The 16,481-nt window shown below is 50.0% G+C and overlaps 1 protein-coding gene across 3 annotated transcripts in view; it reads right to left on the reverse strand.

Moving 5' to 3' along the window:
* LOC144805972 (NACHT, LRR and PYD domains-containing protein 12-like) overlaps nt 1–16,481 on the reverse strand; it is a 443,316-nt gene that overhangs the window by 164,265 nt on the left and 262,570 nt on the right. For 2 of the 3 annotated variants that reach the window (XM_078672434.1, XM_078672432.1), the window contains 2 exons: nt 7,884–8,054; nt 7,630–7,800 (listed from right to left, as the gene is read on the reverse strand). In XM_078672434.1, coding sequence (XP_078528560.1) covers nt 7,630–7,800; nt 7,884–8,054 — 342 coding nt within the window. Of the gene's footprint in view, nt 1–6,632; nt 6,859–7,629; nt 7,801–7,883; nt 8,055–16,481 lie in introns of those variants that run through there. The other variant, XM_078672433.1, reaches the window with a different exon arrangement.

Genomic DNA, 16,481 nt, shown 5'->3' on the forward strand with positions numbered 1-16,481 from the left:
ACGCCCGTGTAGTCGGCCGTCTTGCCTCCTTAATGGTGTTCATGCAGTCTGGGGGCAAGTTAAAGTATCCGAACTCTAGGACTTCAGGAGCCAGATCGCTAGGTTCATCTGATTGGGATCTGGGTGTCTGATTTCTCCATGGTTCTGAGTTAGAAGATGAGGTGCGAGGCACAGTCTTTGATGAGGAACTACTGAGAGTTCTAGGAACGTTGTGTACCATGGTTGTCTCGCCCATGTGGGAGCAACTAGGATTAGTGGGAGTGAGTGTTGCCGCAGTTTGCGTGCCACCAGCGGAATTAGCGGTGCTGGGGAAGAAGCGTACGCAAATTTCTCGGACCAGTTCATCCATATTGCATTGCCCTGTGACAACGGATGTGGGAATCTGGCGGCAAAGTACTGGCATTTAGAATTTTCTTTTGTGGCAAACAGGTCTATGTCTGGGTGACCCCACTGCTGGAAGAATGGCTGGAGAACTTGGGGGTGAATCTCCCATTCGTGTAATTGCTGGCTGTGCCTGCTTAGCAGGTCTGCCAGTTGATTGTCCTCTCCTGGAAGATGTTCTACCAGGAGAAAGATGCTCTTTGGAATTGCCCACTTCCATATGCTTTGTGCCAGGTGGGACAGCTGTGGAGAGTGTGTTCCGCCCTGTTTCTGGATCTGGATATAGTACATTGCGGTCATGTTGTCCGTCCGGATCAACACAGTCTTGTGTACAAAGATTTTTGGAATGCTTTGAGGGCTAGGAATATTGCTAGCAACTCTAGTTGGTTGATATGCAGTCTCTTGTTTTGTTGTCCAGAGCCCTTGTACTGTGTATTGAAGGAGATGGGCTCCCAACCGGTTAGCGATGCGTCCGCTGTTAGTACTATTTGTGGAACTGGCTCTTGGAACAGTCGCCCCTTGGAAAGGTTTTGTGGGTTCCACCACTGCAGAGAGTTTTGAGTGCGACTGTCCACCAACACTAGGTTTTTTAGTTGTCAGAGAGCCTGGTTCCATTGCCGTGCTAGGCATTCTTGTAGGGGACGCATTTGAAGCCTGGCATGGGGACAGTGAATATGCAGGAGGCCATCATGCCTATGAGTTGCATAAAGACACGAGCGGGCAGAGAGTGTTGTGGCTGAAATTTGCGAATGAGCATTTGCAGGCTGCCTATCCTCGCTGAGTTTGGGTATGCCTTCGCCACGGAGGTGTTTATAGTGGATCCCAGATATTGTGTGTGGGATGGTTGCAGATGCGATTTTGGGTAGTTTATTGAAAAGCCTAGGATGTGTAGCAGCTGAAGCGTTTGAGACGTGTGTGCTGCACACTGGTGGTACGATTTGGCCTGTATCAGCCAATCGTCGAGATAAGGGAACACATGGATGTGTTGCCTCCCGAGATGTGCCGCCACTGTCGCTAAGCATTTTGTAAACACTCTTGGAGCCGTGGTAACTCCGAAGGGCAAAACCTTGAATTGGTAGTGATGCCCTTCTATTGTGAACCTGAGATATTTTCTGTGGGCTGGATGGATGGGTATGTGAAAATACGCATTCTTGAGGTCCAGGGTTGCCATGAAGTCTCCTTGTTGTAGCAACGGGAGCACTTGCTGTAGAGTGATCATATGGAAGTGCTCTGACAGTATGTACTTATTTAGGGGTCTGAGGTCCAATATTGGTCTGAAGGAACCGTCCTTTTTGGGAATAAGGAAGTATAGGGAGTATACTCCTGTCCCTTGTTGGTGGAAAGGGACTGGCTCTATGACCCCCTTTTCCAGCATGCACTTCACCTCTTGTTGAAGCAGGGTGATGTGTTCTATGGACATAGGACGATGTCTGGGTGGTATGTTTGGTGGTGTAGAAGTCAGTTCTCGGCAATAACCATACTGGATAATTTCTCTCACCCACCAGTCCGTGGTAATTGCTTGCCAGACAGGTAGGAACTGTTGAAGTCTGCCTCCGACCGGTGTTAAGTGGTCTGGAGGTAGCATGATAAAGTCACTGTTTTGTGGTTGAGGAGGCTCTGGTGTTATTGCCTCCGCGACCTCGTCCCTTATTGTTGGTGCCTCTATAACCTCCTCGGTTTGTGTTTTTTGTAAAGGAACCTTGTGTGTTGCCTTTGTATGAGAAAGAAGTTTGTGAGGTATTTCTCTGAGCAGCTGCTCTGTATGAGGAGCGACGAAAGGAGCCTCTATGTTGCTGAAATTGTAACGCCCCCATTGATTTAGCTGTCTGTGTCCTTTTTCATTTTGTCCAAAATGGTGTCAACCGCTGACCCAAACAGAAAGTCCGTATTGACTGGCTGATTAAAAATGGTGGACTGCACCTCGTACTTAAAGCCTGAAATGCGCAGCCTAGCGTGTCTGCGTAGCAAGACGCTAGCATTAATTGATCTGGCTGCTGTGTCCGCTGCGTCAAGCGCACATTTAATGGAGGCGTTTGAAATGAATTTACCCTCTTGTATGAGGTCATGAGCTTGCGCTTTAAAAGGCTCTGGCAGGTGTTGCATGAGGCTCTCGAGCTGGTCATAATGTGCCCTATCATAACGAGCCAGTAGGGCTTGTGTGTTAGCAATTCTCCATGAGTTGGAGGCTTGTGCTGGTACCCTTTTGCCTGATGCTTCTAGAATTTTGGATTCTTTATCGGGTGGAGGTGCTTCCCCTGTAGTTTGTGAGTTGGCCCTTTTACGTGCATTAGCCACTACCAGTGAGTCTAATGGTAATTGCCCTCTAATGTATGCAGGATCTGCCCTATACTTTTTCTCTATCCTGGGATTGATTACTCGTGCCCTGGCTGTATCCTTAAAGATGTCAGTTGTGTGTTTTAACACTCCTTTTACCATGGGAAGTGTTTTGACACTCCTTTCTGAAGTGGGGAAGGTGTCAAATAAGAAGTCTTCCTCAACCGGGTCAGTGTGCATGTCCACATTGTGGTATTGTGCTGCCCTGTCTATAAGCTGGTTGAAGACAATGGTGTCATCAGTAGGTGATGGCTTTGTGGGATATGAGGGCATATCAGGGATGGGATGGGATGGCTCCTCATATGGCTCCTCTCTTGGTGGAGGATCCTGTGGAAAATCATACTCTGGCTGTGGACTCCCACCATTGTCCCCCTCATTGTCCCCATGGTGAGAAGGAGAGTAAGGAGCAAAAGGTGTATTAGGCATGATAGGATAGAAAGGAATAATGGGTCTAAAGGGAGAAGTCCCAAAGTCCTTTTTCTTCATTGGAATAGGAGAATGAGAGCCAGTGTCCAGAGGCCTCTTTTTCTTCTGCAGGATAGTGACCTTGCCAGTGTCTGGATTAATATACATTTTTGCCTGGTCTTCTGATGGATCTGGATGGAAGAGTTCTTCCTCAACAGTCCTTGGCTTGACTTTAGATAGTCTTGGATCAGTAACACCTTTTTTGTCGACGACCTTCGGTGTTTTATTGGATTTTTTCGGATCGAGCCCTTGTTTCGGGTCGACCGGATCTTTCGGTCCGACAGGCTTTGGGTGCGCAACAGGCTTTTTTAGGATGTTTGCGCCCTTCTGAGTCGATGTGTTTGTTCGGATCGACTGGCGTCTTCGGAGCACCTGATTTCGGCTCGTGGTACAGACTTCGGCGCGGCACCTTTTTTGTCGGCGAATTTGGGTTGTTAGACGGGTTTCGGCGTCGAGGGCTTGGTCGCGTCGACCTTGTGAGGTTTGGTGCCCTTTGGCTGTAAATGTTTGTTCGGGTTGGCCACCCGTTTAGGGTCGACGTGTTTAGGCTGAGCGGCCTTCTTGGGGTCGACAGTCTTTTTTGGCTCGACGCTCTTAGGCAGGACGGCCTTTTTCGATTCGACGGCCTTCGGGTCTACGAGCGCTTTTGCCTCTGGAACCTTCTTAGGGACGACGGTACTGGGCCCTGGGGCGTCCGAAGGTTTCGGTTTCGTTTTCAGAGCCGAGCTGGATGGCGGGGCTGGCGAAACTGTTTTTGGATCTTTGCTAAGGCCTATTGGCGATGCCTCGACCGAAGCCGTTGGTAATGGGTCGACTGGTGTTGGGGGCTGGGTACTCACAGTTTGTCCCGGCTGGATCTCGTCATCGGAGGCAGAGTAGTCCTCGACGGTGACGATGTCTAGGTCCGAATCTGGAGCGTGCGATAAGTCCTGGTCATCATCAAAGACGTTTTCCGGTTCCGGTGCCTGTCGCTGCATCTCTTGAAAAGACATGCATGTTACTGCTTTAACCGGTTAAAGTTAAACAGAGCCTCAGCATCACAAAATGGATGCTGCTGCCACAGACACAAGTCTGACCTCCTGCTGCTGGACGAAACTCCGGCCGGGGAGGCCTGGACAATAGGTTTCCTGTCCAGGAGGTGCTGGCACCTCCCCCAGACAGGGGTTTTGTGTATTGGGGCAGGGAGGGCTGCATTCAGTGAATGCATCTAGACACTGCCTGGGGCACACAAGGTGCTCCATGCATAGCCCGGTTCAAACCAGTTGCTGGGGCACTCCAGCCCCAGCTCTGGTGCAAAACTGGACAAAGGGAAAGGGGTGTAATCACCCCCTTCTCAGGTCCACCCATAGGAGGGACCTAGGCAGGTAATCAAGCCTCCATCCTTCGTATAAGTATAGGAGCTGTGTCCCCAGGACTTCAGATTATCCTAGAACGAAACTTTGATACAGAACTCTTGGACCTTCGACATTCTATTTTGACTGGAAGATGGAAGACATTGCCCTTGTGGTCAAGGAATGACCACCCTGTTCAAATAGGCACCATCAGCAACTTGACCGGTCTGCAGTTTCTAAGCTCCGGCTGGAACCAGACAACTCTGCGACTCAAGAACTGGACTTCCAGACTTCTCTCACCACGACTGGCATCCACAGCAAAGCCGAGACCCGTGGCGGACACGAGAGACGTGAGACCGGACATCTTGGATGTCCTGCATTTTGCTAACTGCACTCCTTTCCTAAAGCCTCAGTAAGTTGTGCATTGGGGTACGAGAAGCCCCAGCCCCGAGCATCATTTGCACTGAAGCCCAGACCCCACACTCTGCGAGTGTCCCGTGGGACCCACCTTCACATTTGTGCTCAACACGTCTTCCCAGCCGCTTGCCTGTTGGCTAGTGAGCCCCACAAAGAAGCCATCTTGAAACTACTTTGCTTTCCTTGTTGCTCCAGGGTTGCTGCAGCTTCCCTACAAAGGAGAAGCGCCACAGACCTTGCTGGTCTGCAACAGAACCAATCTCGACATCCTGCATGGGTTGCAGTTGCCAAGGCTTGTTGGGGCTAATCCAGATACCAACACTGCAGTCATCTAGGTCCTTTGTGGGACAGCTCGAATCCAGCTCCTGGTCATTATCGATGCCTCCTGGACCTCGTGGCTGCAGAGTCAAGCTCACCATCTTCACCTGCAAAGCACCCGACATCACCTGGATCCTTCCTGGTTCCTTCCTGGTCACTGGCTACTGACCCAGACTCTGTCCCCTCTGCTTTCAGGTTCTTCACATCTCCGATCCACCCTTGGATCCATCCGGACATTTTTCTTCTGGTCAGCTACAGCACGTCTTTGCAGCTCTCCATGGAAAACGACAATGAAACCAGACACAAAAAGATACCTATGCACCCGGCTTCCCTGGGTGAGGTAACTAGAGTACTCCGGTGCTCCCATGGGTATTGACTCTTCTAGTGTCCTAGTTTAAAAGGGTTCCATCCTAGTGCATCCGGAAGTGTCCCTAATCTTTAACTTTGTAACTTTTACGAACACCCTAGAAAGTCAATGGGAACCCGCGCCTGTGTTTCGACACTGCACGCGGCTCCTGTGGGACTCCTACTTCCTAACAACTGGTTGTTAGTGTAGCCCCAGCGATTCTATAGGCCCTAGGCCTGCTTTCTAACTCTCACGTGGTACTTATACCACTTACTTATGTATATGGTTAGGGAGGCCCCTAGGGCATAACGTATACTGTGCAACTTATTGTGTATTAACTCTGTGACTTGTATTGTATTTTTACCTCTGACCTCAAAGAGTTCAGAGGGGTTGTGTTTAGAATAAATACACATATATTTGATATATACCTTGTGTGGTGACCTTTCATTTGGTATTCAAGGGAATATGTATGGTAAAACAACTTGCTTAACTAGTCTACTGAAGTCTTAGCCTGCAGACTGCTGGTCCATGCTACCACTAGGATAGCTTGCCTATAAGGTTGACTATACAAACACCATCAACAAGGGTCGATCAGACTGGTGCAAGGTGCCTAATAGAACTAGTGGACGTCATATGCCAGGCTAACTTCTCACACCAGCTAGTTAATTTGATGGAGTCCATTCCTTTCTGCCGGACACTGATCCAGGGTATCAATAGTGCAGGAGTGGCCAAGACACTGGACATCACTTGTGGACAAACGCAAAAGAGGAGGGTTTCTTGTGTGGCAGAAGATGGCGCCAATTAAGAGTGTGCAAAATCTGTCAGATACAAGTGCATCGGTGCAAGCAGATGAGGGAGAACACCCTAAGGCCTCCAAAATAGACCCTAGGGTCGAAACATGAATCCAGCAAGCCTATGCATGCGCTAATATTCCAATGTTCAAAAGGGCATTTGTACAAATTCTTCACAGAGTCAAAAAGGTACATGTATCATACAAATGAGATAAAAAAGTGCGGTTGTCATTATCTCTTTAATCCGAACAATTGCCCAGCCAACACGTGTTTCTTCTGGGGAAGAACCCCCCGACTTCACTTGTGGATGGTCACAAGGATCACGCCCTCCCCACTCTGTCCAACAGATGCCTCCATGAGCCTTGGTTATAACCAGGTCGTCACTTTCAAAGCTGAGCTGAGCTGATGACCCCCAGCACTAGAGATGAGGGCAGGGCGAGGTCTTCTTCAGCATTCAGGGATGGATGAATAGAATCTGTTTGATGAGTGATAAACTGAGCGTCAGGTAGAATGAATTAAACTCAAATGATAACCAGTCATTACATTGAGGGGATTGCTTTTTCACCCTCCTGCCTGCGCAAACATGCTCTGATTATTCTAAATGTCCTCTTTTTATTTCTCTAACTGTTGACTCAGTTTTCCATCGTGTGTGAAGGCTGGCTGTCTTTATTCCTTCCATGTCTCTACCACAAGCCATCTTGTTGTGAATTTTAGCTCTTCCTGTAAAAAGATGAGGCATACAATCTTCTGTATGGTGCTCTGACATCCAGGGAGCCTGGTCAGCATTATCAAAATGCATATACAACAAAAAAATCAATGTGGGTGTAGGTTTATTCATATTTAGTACTATAATGTACAACCTTAGTTTTACTAAATGTTCATACACTTTCAGTTCTGATGTTGGGACGCACGGCCAGTATTCATTCGAGGTAACATTGTATCTTCGACTACATTTACACCCCTCCCCCACCCACTCTCTGCAGCCACTGCAACCAATGATTAGATGCAGCTGAACGTGGGCATCGAATAATCTACAAGAAATGAAACTTATGCGAGCAGGAGGGGAGACTCCATAAAATCTGCATCCTTTGGGGGACATTCTTCTACTCGGGATGCTGAAACCACCTCAAGACAACACACTGTTTCTGCTCTGGAAAGGATTTAATCGAAGTCCATAAACGCAGAGGAAGGACAGAAATGCAGATGATAGAGATTAGGTCCCCCCTCCTCCTCCCCTGTTCCTTACCAGATCTTCTGCAGCCGGGTGTTTGGGTGCTTCAGGGCGTCACAGAGCAGGGATGCACCCGCGTCACCCAGATTATTCCAACCCAAGTCCAGTTCCATCAAAGAGCGGTTGGAGCGAAGGACAGCGGCCAGCCCTTCACAGGAAGCATCGGTTATCCCACAGCAATTGAGGCTAAGAAGGAGCGAGAATTAATAATCCTAATGATAGAGAGAAGCCACAACCCTCTTCCCCCGACCCAACCCCCTGCTCCTTACCAGATCTTCTGCAGCCGGGTGTTTGGGTGCTTCAGGGCGTCACAGAGCAGGGATGCACCCGCGTCACCCAGATTATTCCAACCCAAGTCCAGTTCCAGCAAAGAGCGGCCGGAGCAAAGGGCGGCGACCAGAGCTGCACAGGTAGCACCGGTTATCTCACAGCCTCGGAGGCTAAGAAGGTGCGATACAGAGAAAGAGAGGGAATTAAAACATTAGCAATTCTAAGGATTTATTACCAACAGTAAACCAGTTATAAATAAGGTAGAAATAATCAGACCAGCGGCTGTCATGGCCCAGTACTCTCTGATCTGAGATGCACAAGAACACTACAACTTCTGCCACTGTCACGTGGCTGGTCAGTCAGGGGCTGTCAAACTTTCTCTTTAGTAGTGAAAAAAAAAGGTGAATGAGATCCATTGCAAAGACATCCTCCGTGTTACCCACACAGTTACAGTACGAATGCTTGGTGTTATAGTACTGGGTCTCACAGGGCAGCCCACCCAGGTACAGTACAGATGCTTGGTGTTATAGTACTGGGTCACAGAGGGCAGCCCACCCAGGTACAGTACAGATGCTTGGTGTTATAGTACTGGGTCTCACAGGGCAGCCCACCCAGGTACAGTACAGATGCTTGGTGTTATAGTACTGGGTCACAGAGGGCAGCCCACCCAGGTACAGTACAGATGCTTGGTGTTATAGTACTGGGTCTCACAGGGCAGCCCACCCAGGTACAGTACAGATGCTTGGTGTTATAGTACTGGGTCACAGAGGGCAGCCCACCCAGGTACAGTACAGATGCTTGGTGTTATAGTACTGGGTCTCACAGGGCAGCCCACCCAGGTACAGTACAGATGCTTGGTGTTATAGTACTGTGTCTCACAGAGGGTAGCCCACCCAGGTACAGTAAAGAAGCTTGGTGTTCTAGTACTGGGTCTCACAGGGCAGCCCACCCAGGTACAGTACAGATGCTTGGTGTTATAGTACTGGGTCACAGAGGGCAGCCCACCCAGGTACAGTACGGATGCTTGGTGTTATAGTACTGGGTCTCACAGGGCAGCCCACCCAGGTACAGTACGGGTGCTTGGTGTTATAGTACTGGGTCTCAGAGGGCAGCCCACCCAGGTACAGTACAGATGCTTGGTGTTATAGTACTGGGTCTCGCAGGGCAGCCCACCCAGGTACAGTACAGATGCTTGGTGTTATAGTACTGGGTCTCGCAGGGCAGCCCACCCAGGTACAGTACAGATGCTTGGTGTTATAGTACTGGGTCACAGAGGGCAGCCCACCCAGGTACACTACGGATGCTTGGTGTTATAGTACTGGGTCTCACAGGGCAGCCCACCCAGGTACAGTACGGATGCTTGGTGTTATAGTACTGGGTCTCAGAGGGCAGCCCACCCAGGTACAGTACCGATGCTTGGTTTTATAGTAACTTGTCTCACAGGGCAGCCCACCCAGGTACAGTACGGATGCTTGGTGTTATAGTACTGGGTCTCACAGGGCAGCCCACCCAGGTACAGTACGGATGCTTGGTGTTATAGTACTGGGTCTCACAGGGCAGCCCACCCAGGTACAGTACAGATGCTTGGTGTTATAGTACTGGGTCTCACAGGGCAGCCCACCCAGGTACAGTACAGATGCTTGGTGTTATAGTACTGGGTCTCAGAGAGCAGCCCACCCAGGTACAGTACGGATGCTTGGTGTTATAGTACTGGGTCTCACAGGGCAGCACACCCAGGTACAGTACGGATGCTTGGTGTTATAGTACTGGGTCTCACAAGGCAGCCCACCCAGGTACATTACGGATGCTTGATGTTTTAGTACTGGGTCTCAGAGGGCAGCCCACCCAGGTAGAGTACGGATGCTTGGTGTTATAGTACTGGGTCTCAGAGGGCGACCCGCCCAGGTACAGTACAGATGCTTGGTGTTATAGTACTGGGTCTCACAGGGCAGCCCACCCAGGTACAGTACAGATGCTTGGTGTTATAGTACTGTGTCTCACAGAGGGTAGCCCACCCAGGTACAGTACAGAAGCTTGGTGTTCTAGTACTGGGTCTCACAGGGCAGCCCACCCAGGTACAGTACGGGTGCTTGGTGTTATAGTACTGGGTCTCAGAGGGCAGCCCACCCAGGTACAGTACAGATGCTTGGTGTTATAGTACTGGGTCTCGCAGGGCAGCCCACCCAGGTACAGTACAGATGCTTGGTGTTATAGTACTGGGTCTCGCAGGGCAGCCCACCCAGGTACAGTACGGATGCTTGGTGTTATAGTACTGGGTCACAGAGGGCAGCCCACCCAGGTACAGTACAGATGCTTGGTGTTATAGTACTGGGTCTCACAGGGCAGCCCACCCAGGTACAGTACGGATGCTTGGTGTTATAGTACTGGGTCTCAGAGGGCAGCCCACCCAGGTACAGTACCGATGCTTGGTTTTATAGTAACTTGTCTCACAGGGCAGCCCACCCAGGTACAGTACGGATGCTTGGTGTTATAGTACTGGGTCTCACAGGGCAGCCCACCCAAGTACCGTACGGATGCTTGGTGTTATAGTACTGGGTCTCACAGGGCAGCCCACCCAGGTACAGTACGGATGCTTGCTGTTATAGTACTGGTTCTCAGAGGGCAGCCCACCCAGGTACAGTACGGGTGCTTGGTGTTATAGTACTGGGTCTCAGAGGGCGACCCACCCAGGTACAGTACGGATGCTTGGTGTTATAGTACTGGGTCTCAGAGGGCGACCCACCCAGGTACAGTACGGATGCTTGGTGTTATAGTACTGGTTCTCAGAGGGCAGCCCACCCAGGTACAGTACGGGTGCTTGGTGTTATAGTACTGGGTCTCAGAGGGCAGCCCACCCAGGTACAGTACGGATGCTTGGTGTTACAGTACTGGGTCTCACAGGGCCGCCCAACCAGGTACAGTACGGATGCTTGTTGTTTTAGTACTGGGTCTCAGAGGGCAGCCCACCCAGGTACAGTACGGGTGCTTGGTGTTATAGTGCTGGGTCTCACAGGGCCGCCCACCCAGGTACAGTACGGATGCTTGTTGTTTTAGTACTGGGTCTCAGAGGGCAGCCCACCCAGGTACAGTACGGATGCTTGATGTTACAGTACTGGGTCTCACAGGGCAGCCCACCCAGGTACAGTACAGATGCTTGGTGTTATAGTACTGGGTCTCACAGAGGGCAGCCCACCCAGGTACAGTACGGATGCTTGGTGTTATAGTACTGGGTCCCAGAGGGCAGCCCACCAAGGTACAGTATGGATGCTTGGTGTTATAGTACTGGGTCTCACAGGGCAGCCCACCCAGGTACAGTATGGATACTTGGTGTTATAGTACTGGGTCTCAGAGGGCAGCCCTCCCAGGTACAGTACAGATGCTTGGTGTTATAGTACTGGGTCTCACAGGGCAGCCCACCCAGGTACAGTACGGATGCTTGGTGTTATAGTACTGGGTCTCAGAGGGCAGCCCACCCAGGTACAGTACGGATGCTTGGTGTTATAGTACTGGGTCTCGCAGTGCAGCCCACCCAGGTAGGGTACAGACTCTTGGTGTTATAGTACTGGGTCACAGAGTGCAGCCCACCCAGGTACAGTATGGATGCTTGGTGCTACAGTACTGGGTCTCACAGGGCAGCCCACCCAGGTACAGTACGGATGCTTGGTGTTATAGTACTGGGTCACAGAGTGCAGCCCATCCAGGTACAGTATGGCTGCTTGGTGCTACAGTACTGGGTCTCACAGGGCAGCCCACCCAGAGACACTTAAACAATGTATCACAGCACACATGAAAAAAACAACGACTGAAGGGTATCACTACATGAACTTCCCTGAGTGACCTTGTGAACTCAGTGCTCTTAGATATGCAGAATTCGTCTCTTTGCTACTCCTAGAAAGGGTCCTTCCATATCCAAAGATGGCCGACACTTCCTGGCTGTACTGGGCCTTGCAGAGGGTCATCCTCGGAGTCGGTTCAAGAAGCCACCTCCAGCACTGCAAACTCTGCTGAATATTCAGATGAGGAAGAGGAAGGCAAAGCCTGCTAGTAACTTCTTCTTCTGAAATGAAGTGCCTGCTGGTATTTTTTTTCTGGGGGGTCTGTTCTGCGCCCCTCATTACAGCCCTCTTTAGTCTCTCCATGAAGTACAGAGATGAGGGGTTGAGGGGACAGCACCAGGGCAGGCAAGGGGCGAACCAGATACAACTGGTTCCTGAGCACTTTGTTTTGCTCAGCCCCTCTCTCTATTCACAGGATGGGTCAGGGACATCAGATACACCACAGGGGGTGGAGCCAGCATTGTGGGGGGGACAGCCCAGCCCTATTCAGGTCCCAGGTGTCCTCCTCCCCAGCCATCAACATGCAGAGCTCCCATTCACAACCGGGGCAGACCCATCCGGACTCCAGGAGCCTGGCACACCAGCCAATCACAAGCCAGCACCTTCATTGCACACACAGGCCGAACTACTATTCGAACCCAGGTCCCAGTGACTGTTTGGGTAAACCCCCTTATTTATACTCAACTTCTAGAAGTGGCACTTCCACACTAGACACAATAACGCCGCGCACATCATCGCGCAACATTTAATCACACAAGTTCGCACATGCCAAACTTGCACCTGCACTCCCCACGCATCAGGAATTACCATGGACACACACACATTCCCCATGCATTCCTGTGGGAGGGCAGGCCAATCTCACACACGCACTCAGAGCGCACGCACTTTACACTGCGCCACAGTGCTAAAGTGCGCAAGGACCAGAAATCATTAGAATTATGCAACACTAAAAGGCAAAACAGTTCAGGGGTGAACCTGCCAGAAGGGCCAAGTCAAACACTTATGGTTACACATTTGTGTAATATTTTAACTGACACTGACCAGGCCACCCCCTGTGTTCTAGAACAAGATGCTAATTTAGACTCAGTAACAAGTCGTCTGGGTTAAGGCCTCCTTGATATCTTTCTGTGACAGAAGATACAACGTGAACAGCAGAACATGAGGATATTTGACCTGTGCTGGGGAGACCCCTCCTGGAAAGGGGAACATTCAGTCAATGTCCACGCTGGCACAGTGCCCGCTTGTGAGCAGTGATGCTGCAGCGAGATGGATGAGACAAGTATCTACATACAGAAGTCTTGGGTTTTAGCCGAGGAGGACGCAGAAGCCCCCTGAAGTCTCTCAAGCGCTTTGATGCGGAGATGGTTTCTTGTCCCAGAGCTTCAAACAGCACATGGCTAACAGCACTGGTGGATAACCCAAAGGAAATAAAAGGCCCAACCCTGTGAGCTCAGTTTTGTCTTCATCATGCATGGCTGTGCACAATGCTGTCACCAAAAAGTCCCGTGAGGTGGTAAATAAAGTTGTAGTATCAAATTCCACACACTGTGACTGCCCAAGATTGCCATGTGTGAGAGCTGTGAGTGCAGGATGGGAGCAGGAACTCAGTCAGCACATCTCCCTTGGTGGGAGGGGCTATGAAACATTAAAGGTGATCACATTTATTTAATCAGTAATGTAAATTGCATTGAGTGAGTGATATGCACATATCTGCAGCCACAATCATGGGCAGCTCCTGCACACACATAACGGCGGTCTCTATATTTCATGAAGTGTAGTCATTGTTAAGTGCTGCATTTGTGCAGGAAGGTGATGAGTACTTGTGTAACATGTGCTCAGCAGTAGTTGATCCTGATGGAGTAAGTACATACAGTGCTATCTTCAAGGATCCCTCCACTCTGTGGTGGCATCAAGGCTCACTGTTCTTGCCTCATTGTGCAGCTTTACTTCCAATCTAGATCTCAGCTCCTTAGAAGAGACGTCCATGTAAAGGTCGCCAGTCATTCCAGCAGAAACTGACACAACTTCTCTGAAGTCTGTGTATTTTGTAGGACGCATGTGAAGGGTGATTCAGTCCACCTCTTCTAGGCAGCATGGATTGTGAGGGTTGTGTCTGACCTTTCAGCAAAACTTGAATATGGGATACAAATGGAAACCACTTGCTTTCTATCATTAGTCCCTAATGTACATATATGTACATACGTAACATCCCATTCTCGCTAAGTAGGGGTCTCCCAATGCTTCAGTTTCCATGATAGAGCCTCTAAATAAAATGTAATATGGGTCCATCTAATGCTCTATTTCTTGTGCCTTTCGCCTTCAGTCCCTCCCGCCTGCCCCTCGGTGCTCATGCTCCATGCCCCTCAGCCCTGCTTGTCTGTTGCTCAATATAAGTGACAGAGGTGGCCCTGCTGCATCCTCAATATAAGTGACAGAGGTGACCCTGCTGCATCCTCAATATAAGTGACACAGGTGACCCTGCTGCATCCTCAATATAAGTGACAGAGGTGGCCCTGCTGCATCCTCAATATAAGTGACAGAGGTGACCCTGCTGCATCCTCAATATAAGTGACACAGGTGACCCTGCTGCATCCTCAATATAAGTGACAGAGGTGACCTGCTGCATCCTCAATATAAGTGACAGAGGTGACCCTGCTGCATCCTCAATATAAGTGACAGAGGTGGTCTTGCTGCATCCTCAATATAAGTGACAGAGGTGACCCTGCTGCATCCTCAATATAAGTGATAGAGGTGGTCTTGCTGCATCCTCAATATAAGTGTCAGAGGTGACCCTGCTGCATCCTCAATATAAGTGACACAGGTGACCCTGCTGCATCTTCAATATAAGTGACAGAGGTGGCCCTGCTGCATCTTCAATATAAGTGACAGAGGTGGCCCTGCTGCATCCTCAATATAAGTGACAGAGGTGACCCTGCTGCATCCTCAATATAAGTGACAGAGGTGACCCTGCTGCATCCTCAATATAAGTGACAGAGGTGACCGCGCTGCATCCTCAATATAAGTGACAGAGGTGACCGCGCTGCATCCTCAATATAAGTGACAGAGGTGACCCTGCTGCATCCTCAATATAAGTGACAGAGGTGACCCTGCTGCATCCTCAATATAAGGGACAGAGGTGACCCTGCTGCATCCTCAATATAAGTGACAGAGGTGGTCCTGCTGCATCCTCAATATAAGGGACAGAGGTGACCCTGCTGCATCCTCAATATAAGTGTCAGAGGTGGTCATCCTGCACCCTCAATATAAGTGACAGAGGTGACCCTGCTGCATCCTCAATATAAGTGACAGAGATGACTGCTGCCTCCTCAATATAAGTGACAAAGGTGGTCTTGCTGCATCCTCAATATAAGTGACAGAGGTGACCCTGCTGCCTCCTCAATATAAGTGACAAAGGTGGTCTTGCTGCATCCTCAATATAAGTGTCAGAGGTGACCCTGCTGCATCCTCAATATAAGGGACAGAGGTGACCCTGCTGCATCCTCAATATAAGTGACAGAGGTGGTCCTGCTGCATCCTCAATATAAGGGACAGAGGTGGTCCTGCTGCATCCTCAATATAAGTGACACAGGTGACCCTGCTGCATCCTCAATTTAAGTGACAGAGGTGACCCTGCTGCATCCTCAATTTAAGTGACAGAGGTGACCCTGCCACATCCTCAATATAAGTGACAGAGGTTGTCCTGCTGCATCCTCAATATAAGTGACAGAGGTGACCTGCTGCATCCTCAATATAAGTGACAGAGGTGGCCCTGCTGCATCCTCAATATAAGGGACAGAGGTGACCCTGCTGCATCCTCAATATAAGTGACAGAGGTGACCCTGCTGCATCCTCAATATAAGTGACAGAGGTGACCCTGCTGCATCCTCAATATAAGTGACAGAGGTGACCCTGCTGCATCCTCAATATAAGTGACAGAGGTGACCCTGCTGCCTCCTCAATATAAGTGACAGAGGTGACCCTGCTGCATCCTCAATATAAGTGACAGAGGTGACCCTGCTGCATCCTCAATATAAGTGACAGAGGTGACCCTGCTGCATCCTCAATATAAGTGACAGAGGTGACCCTGCTGCCTCCTCAATATAAGTGACAGAGGTGACCCTGCTGCATCCTCAATATAAGTGACAGAGGTGGTCCTGCTGCATCCTCAATATAAGTGACAGAGGTGGCCCTCCTGCATCCTCGTTATAAGTGTCAGAGGTGACCCTGCTGCATCCTCAATATAAGTGACAGAGGTGGCCCTCCTGCATCCTCAATATAAGTGTCAGAGGTGACCCTGCTGCATCCTCAATATAAGTGACAGAGGTGACCCTGCTGCATCCTCAATATAAGGGACAGAGGTGACCCTGCTGCATCCTCAATATAAGTGACAGAGGTGACCCTGCTGCATCCTCAATATAAGTGACAGAGGTGACCCTGCTGCATCCTCAATATAAGTGACAGAGGTGACCGCGCTGCATCCTCAATATAAGTGACAGAGGTGACCGCGCTGCATCCTCAATATAAGTGACAGAGGTGACCCTGCTGCATCCTCAATATAAGTGACAGAGGTGACCCTGCTGCATCCTCAATATAAGTGTCAGAGGTGACCCTGCTGCATCCTCAATATAAGTGACAGAGGTGGCCCTCCTGCATCCTCGTTATAAGTGTCAGAGGTGACCCTGCTGCATCCTCAATATACGTGACAGGTGACCGCGCTGCATCCTCAATATAAGTGACAGAGGTGACCCTGCCACATCCTCA

This window comes from Lissotriton helveticus (genome assembly GCF_964261635.1).
Source record: "Lissotriton helveticus chromosome 1_1 unlocalized genomic scaffold, aLisHel1.1 SUPER_1_unloc_37, whole genome shotgun sequence".
Taxonomy (NCBI): domain Eukaryota; kingdom Metazoa; phylum Chordata; class Amphibia; order Caudata; family Salamandridae; genus Lissotriton; species Lissotriton helveticus.